At 40.8% G+C, this 17284-nt stretch overlaps 1 protein-coding gene across 2 annotated transcripts in view; it reads right to left on the bottom strand.

Annotated features, from left to right (window-relative positions):
- Window positions 1-17284, bottom strand: part of Ube2w (ubiquitin conjugating enzyme E2 W) — a 50111-nt gene that overhangs the window by 23039 nt on the left and 9788 nt on the right. Inside the window, exons 1-3 of one of the 2 annotated variants that reach the window (XM_037206429.1) lie at window positions 9125-9232; window positions 7933-8024; window positions 4059-4161 (exon numbers count right to left, since the gene is read on the bottom strand). In XM_037206429.1, coding sequence (XP_037062324.1) covers window positions 4059-4161; window positions 7933-8024; window positions 9125-9127 — 198 coding nt within the window. In that variant the 5' untranslated portion in view covers window positions 9128-9232. Of the gene's footprint in view, window positions 1-4058; window positions 4162-7932; window positions 8025-9124; window positions 9233-17284 lie in introns of those variants that run through there. The other variant, XM_028864631.2, reaches the window with a different exon arrangement.

A 17284-nucleotide genomic window follows, 5' to 3' on the forward strand; every position in this document is an offset into this window, starting at 1 on the left:
AAGCTACACAGAGAAACCCTGTCTCGAAAAACCAAAAAAAAAAAAAAAGCTCAAGACAGACTGAATTAAGCAGCCATTTACCTGGAACTTAGCAGAGACAAATACAGTGTTTACACTGTGTGGCTGACATTAACTGCACATTAGTAGAAAACGATGATGAAATGGTGCCTCATCTCTGCTCCTATATTAACTGAAAAATACTGCTTCTTTAAAACAAATGATCAAGTCAAACGTCACTATTTAGGCAAATAGCCTTTTCTCAGTTAAATGGCATGTAATTGAGAAACTACTCATGAATAAGAGGAGGAACACACAGCAATCTGCACAGGTATGGAATGAGCTGTATGCATCACAGATTCAATAGTGCTCATTTCAAAACGAGATTGGTCTACTCCAGGGACACTCATGAAATTCCATTGTTCTTAGAAGTCAGACATTCAGTATTGCTTATTCTGTAGGAAGATTAAGTTGTTTCTAACAACTGTCAATGTTGCTGTTTCCTCAAATTACCTGGTAATTGAAGAGCTGAATTCAAAGAAATGTTTCTACCACTTTCCCAGAGCAATGGGATATCTAGAAAGGTTCAGTTATTGAAAAAAATCCTGTAATTTATATGTACACAATTGTTGGACCCATTACATTTACTTCAGAACCATTAAGATAATATGATTAATAAAATTATTTTAATAATTAAGGAAATCCCAGCCCTTGGAGTAGTTGTCATTTTCTTAACCAATATAAATTAGAATATACAACTTCTACAACATGGATGCTTTATAAAACAAGTTGTCAAAAAGGAACACTAGCATTCCAATGGGAACAACTGTCCTAGGGCTTTTCAGATGCTCCATATACTCTTCACTTTCCTAGAGGCTGTTGTAAGGAGAAGCAGACACTTTTCCCACAGTAATGTATCTACTTGGCAGCATGGCAGCCGGCAGAGAAATGACTGGGTTTTCACTCGGGACTGTTCTAACGAGTAATCAAACCGTTAATAAGATCTTTCTACAAGCTTCAATTTCTTAAAAAAAATGAAACTGAATCTATATCTCATATGAACAAAATCAGAGTGAAAGTTAAATTATGAAATATGATACACAAACATTACTGTCAGTAGAACGCGGGGAGGTAACCTGCAAAAATGGTTAAGTTTTAACATGTCCATAAAGGGACTTACTTGACAGCCAAGGTAAACTTGATTCCATAGGAAATAATCATTCAGATTTTACTAAGAAAGGCAAATAGGGTAGGGGTACAGGAGGGGGTGGTGCGTGCGTGTGTGTGTGTGTGTGTGTGTGTGTGTGCGCGTGTACATGTCTGTGTGTATACAGATATATGTATATGTGTATATATATATATATATATATGGAGTGGGGGATAGGAATGTGGCAAGTGCAAGATTTGATCCCTAGCCCTGCAGAAGAGAATTTTTAAAGATGCAGTGAGATCATGACTATGCTACAGAAAACTCTAATGGTGTTGGGGAAAAGTATTCAGTACAAGAAGTAGAAACAATAACCCACTGAAAGAACCCAGCTGGAAGCTGACACCTTGTGCTACAGCACAGAGAGGAAGGTAAGAAAGGGATGGGCTGACTCAAAGACTGCAAAAGGATGCGAAAACTATACAGGAATTAGTGAAAGGGCACAATATAAAACAAGAAGAAGGTGAACAGAAACCCATCATAAAGAAAAGAATATTTTTCTATTTCATTACTGGAAAGGGTTAAGTTTAGACATATTAAATCTGAAATGTCAGCCAGGTATGGTGGCACAAGCCTTTAATCCTACTACTCAGAAGGCTATCTCTGTGAGTTTGAGGCCAGCCTGTTCTACATAGCGAGTTCCAGAACATTCAGGGCTACATAGAGAAACCCTGTCTCAAAGAAGAAAATGGTGTCCAAAAGACTTAGGAAATTTTAGAAGGGTGTGTACCCACAGTAGTTATCTGAGTTGGCTGTTTGATGTGTCTTAACATCAAAGACTAAGACAGCGCTGAGTAATGAATCAGAAGTTATTAAAATCAGAGGAACAGGAAGAAGAGGAATAAGGGAATAAAAGAAATCTGAAGATGACAATTTATTATCAATATTGAGCCATGCACGCCTTTAATTCAGCATTTGGGAGGCAGAGGCAGGCGGATCTATGTGAGTTCAAGGCCAGCCTGATCTAATAAGTGAGTTCAAAGACAGCCAGGACTACACAGAGAAACGCTGTCTCCAAACAAACAAACAAACGAATGAATGGATGGAAATATTTAAATACTGTTTTCCTATTATTAAAATGTATTTTAATCATATTATATATAATGTATATGTTATATATGTGTGTATGTATATATGTATATGTATATATATGTATATATATATGTGTGTGTGTATATATATATATATATATATATATATATATATATAGAGAGAGAGAGAGAGAGAGAGAGAGAGAGAGAGAGAGAGAGAGAGCGCGCGCACCTTTTAGAGTCTCCCCAAAGTTGAATGCATCTGAGTGACAGGTTATACATTTGCTGAAGTAAGGCACAAACAGCTAAAGGCACCAAGGCAAAGAATACCAAAAGTTAAAAATAGAAAGTGAAGACAAATCCTTGTTGAGAAGGGAGATGTCTGTGCTGTGGATTAGTCAACGATGCTTGTTATAATGCCTAGAGGTCACAACAGCAGAATCCCTTCACATTCAAGTTCTATGAAAATGGTAAAAGGAGCCTGAAGTCTTAACTCCCTGCGCACATGCCAGCTTTATAATTCAAGGAGTCACTATCTGGGTAACCCTACTTCTTTAAACAACTCTCTATATAGCACAATGTGATAACTAATTCTCTCTTGTCTCTTATGGCCAGGAAAAAATGTAAGCTATATTCAGAATACTATGCTGAAAGTGACAATGAAATATGACTTTTCTCAAAATAGCGCATTTTTAATCACATACTAGTTGAATTTTAGGTACTGGGTTCCTTTTCCAGAAAACCTCATTAGCACTAACACAGAGGGCTGTAGTGCTACATTTTAGCAACACATCTCATAAACTTCAAGCTTAAACAGTGAAATGCTTTGTTTTAATTTTGTGAAGAATAAGTAATTCTAGTAACTCATCATCTTACAAGTCAGAACCCTGGAAATCATCCCAGAATTTCTTCGCTCTAACCTCCAACTAATTATTTACTAGTTAAATACCTCTTAAAAACAGTCTATGGGGTTGGAGAGAGCTGAGCTGTTAGTACTTGCTCTTGCAGAGGAACCAAGTTTAATTCCTAGCCCCCACGTGGCTGCTCACAACCACCTATAACTCCAGTTCTAGGGACCCAACACCCTCTTCTGACCTTCGAGGGCATCAGACACACATACAGGCAAAACGCTAATACACATAACTCCCTCCCCCAAAGTTGATTGTGTTTTTGATTTTTTTAGATACCATTACCACCATTATTCCTTGTCTAAGTATTTTTCTCTGTGTAATCCTGGCTGTCCAGGAACTCTCGCTGTAGACCAGGCTGGCCTCAAACACAGAGATCTGCCTGCCTCTACCTCCCAATGCTAGGATTAAAGAAGTGCACAACAGCCCAGCCCTTGTCCAAATATTAAGCTATTAACTAAACTGTGTTTGCCTCCAACTATAAGATCAGCTTTCAGGTTGACTTCACACATTTAACATCTGTAAATGCACTTGTTTCTGAAGGCTGCAAAGAGAACACATTAATGGAAAACCAAAGACACAGTCCTTCTAAAATAGCCTTTGCATCTTTACCAATGTGATCGCCCGATCGAGCAAGAGTACTTGCAGTTACTAAAAATGCTAACTTGTCCCCACTGCTCTTGAAACCCAGGGATGACAAACGACCTGACATTCCCAAAAGCGTGACAGCAGCAAAGCCTGCCCCAATGAACGTCACAAAGTCTTGACTTCAAAGAAAGCAATGTGAAAACAAATCTGTCTACATAATTACACTGGATTTCTCATACAGGTTTTAAGGAGGCAAAAATAAACAATTTAGCATTTTGCTATAATATAAAAATACAGTAAAATGTTACATGCAAGGCAGTTAGTTACCTGAGGAGAGTCAAAAGGATATCGACTACTAAACTTAAACAGAAGTTGAAATTTTTCCCCTTCATATAAGGTACCTGGTGCACCTTCCATGTCTACGATCCACCTAGGATAGGAAAAAGAAAAACAAAAAGGGAACAAATTTAAAACGTAAGATAAAAGGGATTGGGGTAAAGGAAAAAAAGAGGTCACTGAGCTGCCAGGCACTGGGCCAGAGTAACCCATGTGTACTGGTGCACTTCACCCAGCAACTCTCACACTGAGTTTTTAACTGATTAGTGCTATGCACACTACTGATTATTGGAGTAAACGGATTATTACTACAGGGGGACACACACAGCCACAGCACACATAGCACACACGTGGAAGGCAGAGGACAACTTTGGGCAACTGGTCCTTTCCTCCCGTCTCTCCACGGGTGGCCTCCAGGGATGGAACTGGGCAGTAACTAATTACTACCTGTGCTTTACCTTCTAGGCTATCTTTCTGGGCCTCAGAGCAGGGTAGTCTGTCTGTCTGCTGTGTGCTAGTGCCCATGGAGGCCAGGGCAACAGATGCCCTTGTGAGTCACCAGTGGCATGGATGCTAGGACCTAAACTAGGGTGCTCTGGAAGAGCAACAACAAGCCCTCCTAACTGCTGAGCTCTTCCTCCAATGCCAACAGAGGTTTTTAACACTCTTCCCTAGCCTTCTGTGAGTGACACCTGGGAGTCAAGAAATCAGGTCAAGGTCAGAGTCAGGCTTGTAAGCCAGGTCTGAAACAAACTGCAAACAAATAAAACTCCCTTACATATGCTAATACCAGAGTCTATATGGTGCTCATCCTTTTAGATCACACCACCTTACTTCTTTTCAAAAGACTATTTCCTATAATAACTAAAGTCATTTTAGACAACATCAAGCCCATTAACTGCCTTCCTGATCAGTATCAGAAGCAATGGGAGAAATTGCTGTCAGCAAATACTACAGAGAATTGTAGCTGACAACCGACTTCCTGATCAGTAGTCAACAGAAGGCTAAGCAGAAGCTGAAGGGATCCCTACCCATCGACTCTGGAGGTTACGAGCGGTGCTCTCTGCTGCCTTGCCTTGCTAGCTCACTCTTAAGGCTTTATAAAGCACACACAGATTTCTATGACAGCTATTATAAGCATGGGTAACAATCAAGAACATAAATGTTTGCACTGATATTCTGTAACTATCTCTAGTCTTTAGAAGAGAAGATAAAAGATAAAAACAGCAAAGATGCTAGGCAGCGTTTAGACTTGAATCAAAGTCAGAAAGAATGAGTCTTTAATTATAGCTGTCGCATGTAATGGTTATAATTGGCCAAATCCTTTAAGCTCATGCTTCTCAGGTACAAAAATGTTATTTTAAATACTGGAAACTGGGGGTGAGGATATATCTCAGCAGCAGAGCCCTTGTGTACCATGATCAAGGCCCTGGGTTTGGTGCCCAGTACTGCCAACCAATATCATCCACCCACACACCCACCCTCCCACCCATCTGTCCTTCCGTCCGTCTGTCCGCCCACCCAGGAAATAAGGAAATACTATCAGAGGAAAATAGGGAATACTATGGTAACGTTCTACTCATCTCTCACGTAACATGGAACTAGAAATACGTAAAATAATAACACAGACTGGGCTTAGTCTGTGGAAGAAATCAATTTACAGAAACCCTTAAAATATGACAATTCATATTCAGAATGCATGCTGAGTATCCTAGATGTAAGAGGGATACTGCTGGGAGAGTGAAATACTACATATGTAAAAAAAAAAAAACTAGTGCATTTCTACCATCAGAGCTAGTATACAGTAAATCCAGTAAAACACAAAGCTATACAGAAAGCAAAAAAAAAAACCTGTGGAGGTACAGAGTTCAATGGCAGAGTCCTTGCATAACATGCTAAAGAGGCCTGGGTTCAATACCCAACTTCTCTCTCTCTCTCTCTCTCTCTCTCTCTCTCTCTCTCATTAAAGAAAAAAACAAAACAAAAAAACTAGGTCTTTCTCAGCTTCAAAATTCATTTTTCTCCTACCCACCCACCTCTATACTCCCTAGAGTGATAATCCAAGGAAACCATTCATTTTGTTTATGTAACAAATTTTAGGACCGATAAACACAACCAATTTACGCATGACATATAAAGCAGAGTTTTAAATAACAGCAAAGCAAACATATCATTAATCATGTAGTATCTGCATGAAATAGGTCAATGACATGATTTCAAATACTGTGTGTGATAAAATTTTAATCTTTGCTAATTAAAAAAGTAATATATGCTTATTGAATTTAAAAATATTAAATAAAAATTCAGGAATAAGCTACTGTTACATTTTTGGGGTATATTTTATTATCATTTTGCAGTTTACTACATCATTGATGATAAGAAATAGAAATATAGTGTTTTTATGCTATGCACACTTAAATTACACAATTTTTCAGCTTTATTAATAATTACTGTGCATGTGCACTGTGTGGGTATGGGTATGCATGCCATGGTGTGGGGCGATGATGGTCAGGGGACAACTTTGTGGACTTGGTTCTCACCTGCCACCCTCACACGCGTTCTGAAGATCAAACTCAGGTCCCCAGGCTTGTTCAGCAAGCACCTGTAGTGGCTGAGCCATCTCTCCAGCCCCAGCCTACATACTGAACTGTCAGGACTTAATTCTGATCGTGAGCACACGCCTTGGAGTAAGGATGTAATGGGAGAAGTGAACCTTTCTCCAGTGAGTCTCAACTCTTGAACTTCTGTAACTATTACTCTTTTTGAAAACTAATGGTTTGAATTTGATATTTTACACACATTCTGGCTTCTGATAAAAGAAACAGCTCTTCCAGAGGAAGAGCTGGCTTTTGTGGACTAAGACAAGCAGAATACAAATGTTGTCTTTATTTGGGGCATGGCTTGTTCTTTAGGCAGAGATCTCACCAGGCTATCCAGAGTGGTCCTGAACTGGCAAGCTGATCTTCCTACCTCAGTCTCCTGAGTAGCTAGGAATACAGGTATGTACCACTGCACCCAGCCAATAAGGCCTTTCTACAGAACTTTCCAAGATAAGTATGAATTGACTATACAAAATTTCTATCTTACAAACAGAACTACAAATAATAAAGTGATAGCATTTTAATGTATCACCCTTCTCTATTGTTGACATTTGCAGTTTTCAACTCATTCTTCCAACTAGAGATGCTTTTAAAAAAAAAAGAGTACAATTTGTTCCAAGTAACTCTCTTAATATCTTTGGGGTGTTTTTTTGTTTTTCAAGACAGGGTTTCTCTGTGTAGCTTTCCTGGATCTCCCTCTGTAGCCCAGGCTGGCCTCGAACTCACAAAGATCCACCTGGCTCTGCCTCCCGAGTGCTGGGATTAAAGGCATGCCCACTTGCCCGGCTTCTTTGTTCTTTCCTTAGTACTACAATATGGGGTGTTTTATTTCCTATGTCCAAAGTATGGTATTCACTGTTCTTAATTCTTAGTGTCCTGTGCTGCAGTCTGAATGTAGAGCACACGCTTGGCACAGAAAAGGCAGCACACACACCTACCTGCAATACCAGTATTCCTGAGACTAAGGCTAGCCTGAGTTACACCAAAAACAATCAATCAATCACTCAATAAATAAATAAAAAATTGGAACGTGAAAAACACAAGGATTGTTTTAAGGAAAAAGAAAGCTTTACAAATTACACAACAGTAAGTCTGTGATGACACACTAAGGTTAAAAAATGATTAAGCAAATGCACAGAATAAGATCTTTTTACTATATTTACCTAATGCTATAAAAGAATACAATAAAATATGAAAACAATTTTTTAAATGAGTACATCCTCCTACATTATAAGAAAGAAGACCTTTAAAAATCCAGTACTTACTGTGTGATTGAATTCTGCACGCTCTTCTCATTTAAAGTCATTCCAGGAGGTGGGTCATTTTGCAAAGCCAACAGTTCTTTTTGTAGTCGTTTCTAGAAAATATCAATAGTAATTTGTACTTTCCTCATCTTTCCTCTATACAATTCAAATCAGTGATTAAATTTCCTCCCAATGCTTGCACCTCTTTCTTCACAGGGCCCTTGAATCACTACAGACAGCTGTATTTAACCCTTTAACTACGGTCTGCCCTACAAGTCACAAGCAGCTTCGGAGGGTTCAATCTCCCAAGGCTGTAAGTAGCTCTGCAGGGCAGCCAGGTTCCGACAATACAGCCTTTCTTCACAGCCCGTCGCTGGGGAGGAGGGGATGCAGAGCGTAGGCGGTGGCTGAAGACCCACTCACTACTCAGAAAGCTTCCTTTGCTACATTGTAACAACCACAGTGCTCTGGACCTATGGAGACAGAGAGGCTCTCCGGGGGAATCATGAGAGTAACTTAGTACACAAAAGCCTTCTGAAAAACATTTTAAATTCAGCTCATAACCTGATTGTGCACTACAGGATTACCTGACCATGATTCACTCTTAATGGCTGTTGTCATTGCACACTGGAATAAGGTTTTTCTCCCACACTGGATTTCTAACTGACGCTCTGTTCTGCACTTCTGGCTTGTACATCTCCACCTCTCCCTTGTGGTCACCAGTAGACGTTCTTTTCAGTCACAGCAGAAATGTCAGGGTATGAAGAGAGCACTCGACTGGCATGGCCAAGGCTCTGTGCTTAATCCTCAACGTTACAAAAAAACCTAAATAATGTCATTCAAGTTGTAGGCAAGATTCTAAAGATCCCTTTAAATCACATTTTATTATTTTATTTGAGCTGGAATCCTAACTCTGGTCTTCTGGAAGATCAGCAAGTGTTCTTAAACTACTGGCCCATCTCTCCAGCCCCACATTACTTATTTAAATGTATGTGTGAGTGCACATATGTGGCAGCAGTCAGAGGACAACTTGGGGAGTCATTTCTCCATCAACCATGTGGGGTCATGGAGACAGAACTCAAGTTGTCAAGGCTTGGTGACTGAGCATCTTTATTCACTGAGCCATCTCGCTGGCTTTTAATTTCTAATTCTTTGATTTTTGTTTCTATTGTTTTATGTGTATGAATTCTTGCCTACATATATGTATGCATACCATAGCATCATGCACGCCCAGTGCTCTCAAAAGTCAGAAGAAGGCATCCAAAACCCTGAAACTGTAATTAGAGATGATTGTGAGCCACCATGTTGGTGCTGGGAACTGAATCAGTTAAGAGCAACCAGTACTCTTAACTGCTGAGCCACCCCTCCAGCCCCTAAGTGCTAATTCTTTGAGGAAAAAAAAAATGAGTTCTTATTTATAACTTAAATGGGTTTTCTGCTTTAAAAATGGTCTTTCAGTCAAGTGGTGATACACTCCATTCCAGAACGCAGGAACCGGAGGTAGGATTTACAAATTGGCAGTTAGCCTGGGCTATATAGTGAAATACTACCTTGGATGGAGGGTGGGGGCACCAGAGAGGGACGGAGGGAGGTTGGAGGAAGGAACAGAGTGGGAGGGAGAGAAAGAGAGCGCTCCAAATGGTTCCCCTCCCTGGAGTATCTAGAGAAGCCTTATTTCAGTGACCATGTTTTGAGGAACAGTACCGTGGAAGTCCCCCACATCTGGAGGACTTTACTAAAACAGAAAAGATGCTACAACCTGATTAGTCCTGTTCCGTGCCCATTCAAACATAAACTCATAGTGATGAGACAAATTTGAATGCACCAAATGCAGCCCTAGCATAATCAAGAAAGGAGACTAGCTGATAAATATAAAGATTAAGGTTTTCAAGTCTTGGTTGTCAAAAATAAATGCAGAACTCTTCCTGAAGCCTAACACTGTGCCCCCTCAGCATGCCTATGGGGTGTAAGTGGATCCATCAACAAGAACTCCTGTGGTATTGGTGAGGTTCGTAAACTCATCTGCCTCACTCTTGACAGCTTGACATTCTTGTTTTTCTTTGTTTTTTAAGTTGCCATATGCTCATATGCTTACTGTTAGTAATCTGTGAAGTCTAGAGAAGTCACAAACACTCCATTTTCAAAGGGGAAGCACAGGCAGGTCTCTGTCTGACCACATTTTGTGCAAGGGAGTTAGCAGACTACATTGTTATTACAGCAACGCAGTCTTTGCCTCTTTAGTTTCTGATCACTTCTTCCAGTGTATGCGCTTGGATACTTACTAGCTTGAGATTTTTACTGTTTCATGCAGCAGGATGACAGGTTCTTCAACTACCTAGAGCTCTTAACATGCACATTACTCTTTAGAAGACTGAAAACTACACCAAAAAAAAATACCCTCAGTTTTAAACTATCAGTTTATATCACGATCTAAAGATTCATTTGCTATTTATGTTTCAACCTGTCTACTGTGTGTGCACCCATGTGCATGCCAGTGACCACAGAGGCCAGAAGATGTTGGATTTCCTGGAGCTGGAGTTACAAGCACTTGTGAGTTACCAAAAGTGGATGCTAGGATCCAAACTTTAGTCCTCTGAAAGATCAGCTAGTGCTCTTAACTACCGAACCATGTCTCCAGCCCCACATTGATTCATTTTTATATGTCCTAACATGTGTTAAATCTAAGGCATAAAATCAGAACAGAGTAAGTCCTTAATTGACACTAGTTACAATACGTCAGTTGTCAAAATTGACAAAACCCTTTGCTTACTTTCAAAAATGGAAATTGACAATAAATATGTACAACAAAACAAAAATAAATAACAAATTTCTATATGGAATATAAAAATGGAATGAACTAAAGGAATAGGGAGGCTTTACATCTTACAAAGTTTTATCTCAAACTGAAACCTTGAAAAGGTGTTTTTTGTTGTTACCATTGTTTTTGTTGGTAAACTTTTTTTTTTTTTTTTTTTTTTTGGTTTTTCGAGACAGGGTTTCTCTGTGTAGCTTTGCGCCTTTCCCGGAGCTCACTTGGTAGTCCAGGCTGGCCTCGAACTCACAGAGATCCGCCTGCCTCGGCCTCCCAAGTGCTGGGATTAAAGGCGTGCGCCACCACGTCCGGCAATTGGTAAACTATTTTAAAGAGTAGAAATTCTCACCGAGAGTAAAGAGAAATACAAACAAGAGAAAGGAAGACATTCAAAAACGAAGAATTAGCTGTATATGGTGACCTGTGCCTTTAGTCTCAGCAATTGTAAAGCAGATCTGTGAGTCTGAAACCAGCCTGGTCTACACTGCTAGTTCCAATCCAGCCAAGGTTACATAGCAAGGCCCTATCTTTTTAAAAAAAAAGGAAAAGGAAAAAAAAAAGAGTATGTGAGGCTGGAGAGATGACTCAATGGTTAAGAGCACTGGCTGCTCTTCCAGAGGTCCTGAGTTCATTTCCCAGCAACCACAGGGTGGCTCACAACCATCTATAGTGGGATCTGATGTCCTCCTCTGGTATAAAGTTGTACAGGCAGTCAGAACACTCATATACATAAAATAAAGAAATCTGTAAAACAAAAAAGAGCATGTAACACTGGTTGCTGACGTAACTGCAGATTAAAAGACTGGCCGTGACTGTGGCTCAGTGAGGCCGAGTTCAACCCCAGCACTGTGAAAATATTACCAAGATGACCAACACTGCTTTCTCCAATTTCATCCAGCTGACAAGTGATGGCAGAAAACAAACCCAGGAGAGCATGGTATGAGAAGAAAAGAACCCTCGACACAATGACAGCATCACACTCACAGCCAGATTCATAGCCCCAGCCATCTCATTTTTTGTTTTTTGGTTTGTTTGTTTTTTCTTTGAGACAGGGCTTCATGTAGTCCAGGCTGACCTGGAGCTTGCTATGGAGCCAAGGATGACCTTGAACAGTGGACTGCCTTCATGTGCTAGCCTTTACACAAGGAGGAGGATGCTACCATGTCCAGTTGTTACCCTGGGCATGGTATTAAGAAATGATTTTAAATACTAAGAAATGATTTTTAACAATAGCCTAGAAATGAAATAATTTTACCTTATTTTAGCATAAAGCAAAACTTAACACAAATGAAACAGTTTCTTTCCACTGAATTGAGTACAACTTCCACAGACGTTAATTTCTAACAGTTATTGTTATGTTTTCCTCTCTAAGAAAAGGGAAAGCCTGCATCAAAGATCTTCATTCTTTAAACTAACACTTTCTCCATTCTGAAAAGGATCCAGAAAGTAAGGAGTCTGACAATTGTGGTTCTCCAAGAGCCCACAGCATAGTGGGGACCTGTAAGTCCAACACACACTGATTGAGGCAAGACGACTGACTGTACGTCCGAGGCCAGCCTGTGCTACCAACTCTACTGAAACTGAGGGTGAGGTTAAGTAATTCTCCATGCCCAAGAAGTACAGCAGAAAACTGCTACCCACTGAAAGCCAAAGGCAGAAACGTGTCAAAGGCGAAGCTGGCTTCCACTTCCAGCACTCCAGCAGGGTGGATACCCTGGGTAACTCTACATAACAAGACAACGTGAATACAGTAACTCTGAAATCCAAGAAGCCAGACTACACTAACAGGGCTGCCTTCAACAAAGCTGAACATGTCGTTTTGACAACAACACATCCAACAACAGGAGGAAGGGGAGAGAATACAGCACTAAGTAAAGCCTATCTATTGATATTTACTCCACTCCAAGTTGAAACTGAAATGGTAAAAAAAAAAAAATAGTAATAATAATAATAATAAAATTCACTTAAACATAAAAACATAAAGGATACAATGGTGCACACCTTTGTTCACAGCACTCAAAAAGGCACAGGCAGGCGGATCTTCATGGGTTTGAGGTAGCCTGGTCTACGTAGAGAGTTCCAGTATAGGTAGGGCTACATAGTATGACCCTCAATCACAAATAAAATCAACAGAGGCTGGAGAAGTGGCTTAGCAATTATAAGCACTTTTTTCTTGCAGAGGACCTAGGTTCAGTTCCCAGCACTCACCTGACAGCTCACAACCATCTGTAACTCCAGCTCCCTCAGTGGGCACCAGGCAGGCACATGGTACACAAACACACACAGAAGCAAAATCTCAGATACACAAAAATGAATTAACCCTAAGAAACAAATAAATAAAACTATTAGGAAACATGAAAATGTTTCGAAAATAAAATTATGAGCAGAGTGGAGTTATTTTCCATTTTAAAGTGTCTTTAATGTCTAGCTCAAAAGACGCCTAGATCCACAAAGGTGTTCTGCCAGGGAGATATCCAAACTGCCTCACAAAGTTGTAATGAATAAATAACACAGGATCAAGGGATTATTTTGCTCATATTCGGTGTTAAAGATTAACAATGTAAAAAAATAAACCAAGAAATTGCAAAGCAGGCTGCAGAGGAGTACAGGTGTCTAAGAGAACCACATCACCCAAGAAAGAACTTACAGCGTTCCCTTCCCCCAGCCCAAACCCCAGCAACACTGAGACCTGCAGAGACCAACGACTCCCTTCCCACTCCCCAACAGAAGCACCACAGGGACCCATTAGACACAGGGACCTAAGAACTTCACCTTCCAACTCAGCGTAGCTGCGCCAGCAATTCGCTCAGTAACTGTGACACTCTCAACCCTGGCCAGAGAAACTTCTCTTTGCAGTGGGCAACAACAATCAATACAGAGACCCATAACTGGGCAAAGTGTTGCAAATAAGGGATTCTAAGTGTTCAGCCCTAAATGGGATATGTCCATCACTTCCTTTCCCTCAAGGCTCACGGACCATCACAGCAGAGGGGATAGAGAGAGGGCAGGAGCCGAAGCCTGAGGAACAATGTTCTGAGAGGCCATCTTCCAGACATGACATGGCCATTGCACTCATGAACCCACAGCAGCTGGGCTGCTCAAGAGCTGCCCAAGAACGAGCCAGTCAACATTCCAGAATGGACCCCTCTCCCCAGCAGAGGACTCCCTGGCAGCTGATGGCTACTGGAGAGAGGGAAAACCACTTCACTCTGGTGACCTGGCTACTGGCAGACTGCCCATAATCAAATGCATGGCCTCACAGACCTATGTGCATCCAAGTGGGTGGGGCTATAGCATAAATAAAGAACACATTTAAAAATGGTGTATTTAAAAAAATAACTTATGGCCAGGCATGGTAGTACACACTTATGGTCCCAACACTTGGGAGTTAAGAGAAAAAGGATCAGGGGTTCAACCATATATTGAGTTCTAGGCCAACCTGAACCCAAAACTTGGGAGCTGGAGAGGCAGCTCAGCAATTAGTATTTGCTGCTTTTCCAGAGGACAGAGTATGGTCCCCAGTGTTCCAGTCGGGCAGCTCACAACTGCCTGGAACTCCAGTTCCATGGGATCTGAAGTTTCTTCTGGCCTCCCTAGGCAGACACAAACATATACACATGAATAAAAAAATTAATACTCAAATTAAAATAAATACCTTCTATAGGTGATGGAACAGATCTTTAATCCAGCACTCAGGAGGTAGAAGCAGGTAGATCTCTGAGTCTGAGGCCAGCCTGGTCTACAGAGCAAGTTCCAGGACAGCCAGGGCTACACAGAAAGACCCTGTCTCAAACAAACAAACAGGCTGGAGAGATGGCGCAGAGGTTAACAGCACTGGCTGCTCCTCCAGAGGACCTGGGTTCCACTCCCAGCACCCACATGGCAGCTCACACTGTCTCTAACTCCTGTTCCCCCTCACACAGACACACATGCAGGCAGAACACCAACGCACATGAAATAAATAATAATAAATGTATGTAAAGAGAAGAGAAAGAACTACCTAAGGAGTTAAGAGCAGCTCCACAATGAATGCCAGGGCAACCAAGTCACAATCTGGGAACTTGTCAGTTTCCCAGCTGACTTCAACGTGAGAGTAATGCTGCAAACAACTGGTTTGAATTGTGTGGGCTAACTTGAAAAACAGAACCAAACCCAGCACACTCCAAACAGAGACAGTCACTGAACTGCAGGAGAAAACAGAAACAAGGAACTTGGATGTAGTAGTACAAATTTCACCAGTTAGAATCTGGCTTACACTGCCAACTCAAAGATGGACTGAAACCTAAAACACAGTTTACAGTGTTCACGTGGTCTGTAGCTTAGCAAAGACTGAAGCAGTCAATAGAGAACTCAGGGCTCCAGAGGAAACAGAGCGGTCTATATGATCCTCATCACCTTTGCATCAGTCAGCCACCAGTCAACCTTCACTTTTTGTGTTTCTCTTTAAAGATCCCTTATTGGACTGAACACAGTTCATCAGCAGGGCACTTGCCTAGCCTGCAGGAAGCCCTATACACAATTCCCAGCACCACACACAGTAAACAAACATCTGCATAAATGTCACTTCTTTACTACACACTGTTAACTCATTAGCGTCGACCTCACAGCCACAGCACTGAACTCATGCTTGAGTGAGCCTTCTCTGACACAAGCACTTCTCTAAGGCACGTGACAGCATTCATCAACTCAGGACCCCTAAAGAGCACCTTAGTACCGTGCTTGTGGCTGATTAAACAGAGAAATCATCAACAAAAAGCACAAAAATGCCAAACACAGGGCACCAAATGGACCCCAGAAAGGATACTCACTTGCAGTCAGCAGAACCTTGCCTCGTCTGACCTTCAGCACGTGCTCAGGGGAACACACCCTCACTGTTTTGCAAATGTGACCCAGAAACATTTCAGAATTGACTTAGGGTTTCAGATATATAATATATATTTTATATATAAATGTAAACAAGCAGGTGAATTCAAATACAGAGTCTGTAATTGTGACGATCCAGCACCATGCTCCTTCCAAAGTCCAGTACCTAATTTCCTATTAATCCTTCCTGTATGTAATACAAAGTAAGCTTAACTTCTACATTTTATTTCCACAACTTAAAAAAGTATCTTATGGAAGAGCCCTTCATAAAATGTAGCTACAGTTTAAAGAAAAGGTCAATTTATAGGACAGTCAACCTGTAAGATGTCTGTCTTACAGCATTTTAAGTCTAATTCCAGTATACCTCTTTTGTTTGTTTGTTTGTTTGTTTTTTGTTTTTTGAGACAGGGTTTCTCTATTTAGCTTTGCGCCTTTCCTGGAACTCACTTGGTAGCCCAGGCTGGCCTCGAACTCACAGAGATCCGCCTGCCTCTGCCTCCCGAGTGCTGGGATTAAAGGCATGCGCCACCACCGCCCGGCCAGTATACCTCTTAATCATAATGAAGATTGACAAAGAAACACATCGAGTCTCAGTCATAGTTTGTTAAGACTAAATGTTTTAGTAGGGCTACAATATAAATTCTCTTCTGCAGACAGCTGCCCACTTACCAGCTTGATAATATCAAACCGATGGACTTTCAAGTCTGCACATACTCAACTTCAAAAGGAAAACAAGCTGCCATGTAAACACTAAATGCATCATACTCCATAGTCAAAAGGAACTTGAAATTAATCAAAGACCTAAATGTGTGAGCTACAATTCTAGTACTTAGAAAATATAGATGTAGTGGCGGGTGGTGGCACTCGCCTCTAATCCCAGTACTTGTGAGGCAGAGGTAGGCTGATCTGTGAGTTTAAGGCCAGCCTGGTGTATACATGTTGAACATACACAAACTCTTAGAGGGCTGGAGAGATAGCTCAGAGGCAAGAATACCTGTTGAAGATTCTAGTTTGGGTCTTAAGTACCATATCAAGTGACTCATATGGCCTGTAACTCCAGCTCCAATGGATCTAACATGTCCTGTTCAGGCTTCCAGTCAACTGCACTCACATGCACACACTCACACACAGATACCCACACGCAGACACCTACACATATATATAACTGAAAATAAAGTCCAGGGTGGTGTGGCCCATGCCTTTTATCCTAGCAGGGTTTGTTGTTGTTTTGAGATAGGGTTTCTGTATATCCTTGACTATCCTGAACTCACTCTGTAGACCAGACTAGCTTCAAACTGCCTGGCTTTAATCCCAGCATTTAACATCAGAAAGGCAGATCTCTGTGAGTTCTAGACAAGCCTGGTCTACACAGCAAGCTCCAAGCCAGCCAGGGAGGGCTACAGAATAAGAACCTGTCTCAAACAAATAAGTAAATAAATTATTTAATAAAACCTCTTACGACTTGACAATAGAGACAATTTCTTAAATGGAAAATGAATTTGAACAGATACTTCTTCAAAGAAATCATACAAATGGCCAATAAATATAAGATGTTCAACATCATTAATCATTGATAAATATAAATTTAAAAATCACAATGAAAGCCAGGTGGTGGTAGCACACACCTTTAAATTCCAGCACTCAGGAGGCAGAGGCATACAGTGTATGAAAATGTTATGCAACTTGCATAAGGATTTA

The sequence above is a fragment of the Peromyscus leucopus genome, chromosome 5 (assembly GCF_004664715.2).
Source record: "Peromyscus leucopus breed LL Stock chromosome 5, UCI_PerLeu_2.1, whole genome shotgun sequence".
NCBI lineage: Eukaryota > Metazoa > Chordata > Mammalia > Rodentia > Cricetidae > Peromyscus > Peromyscus leucopus.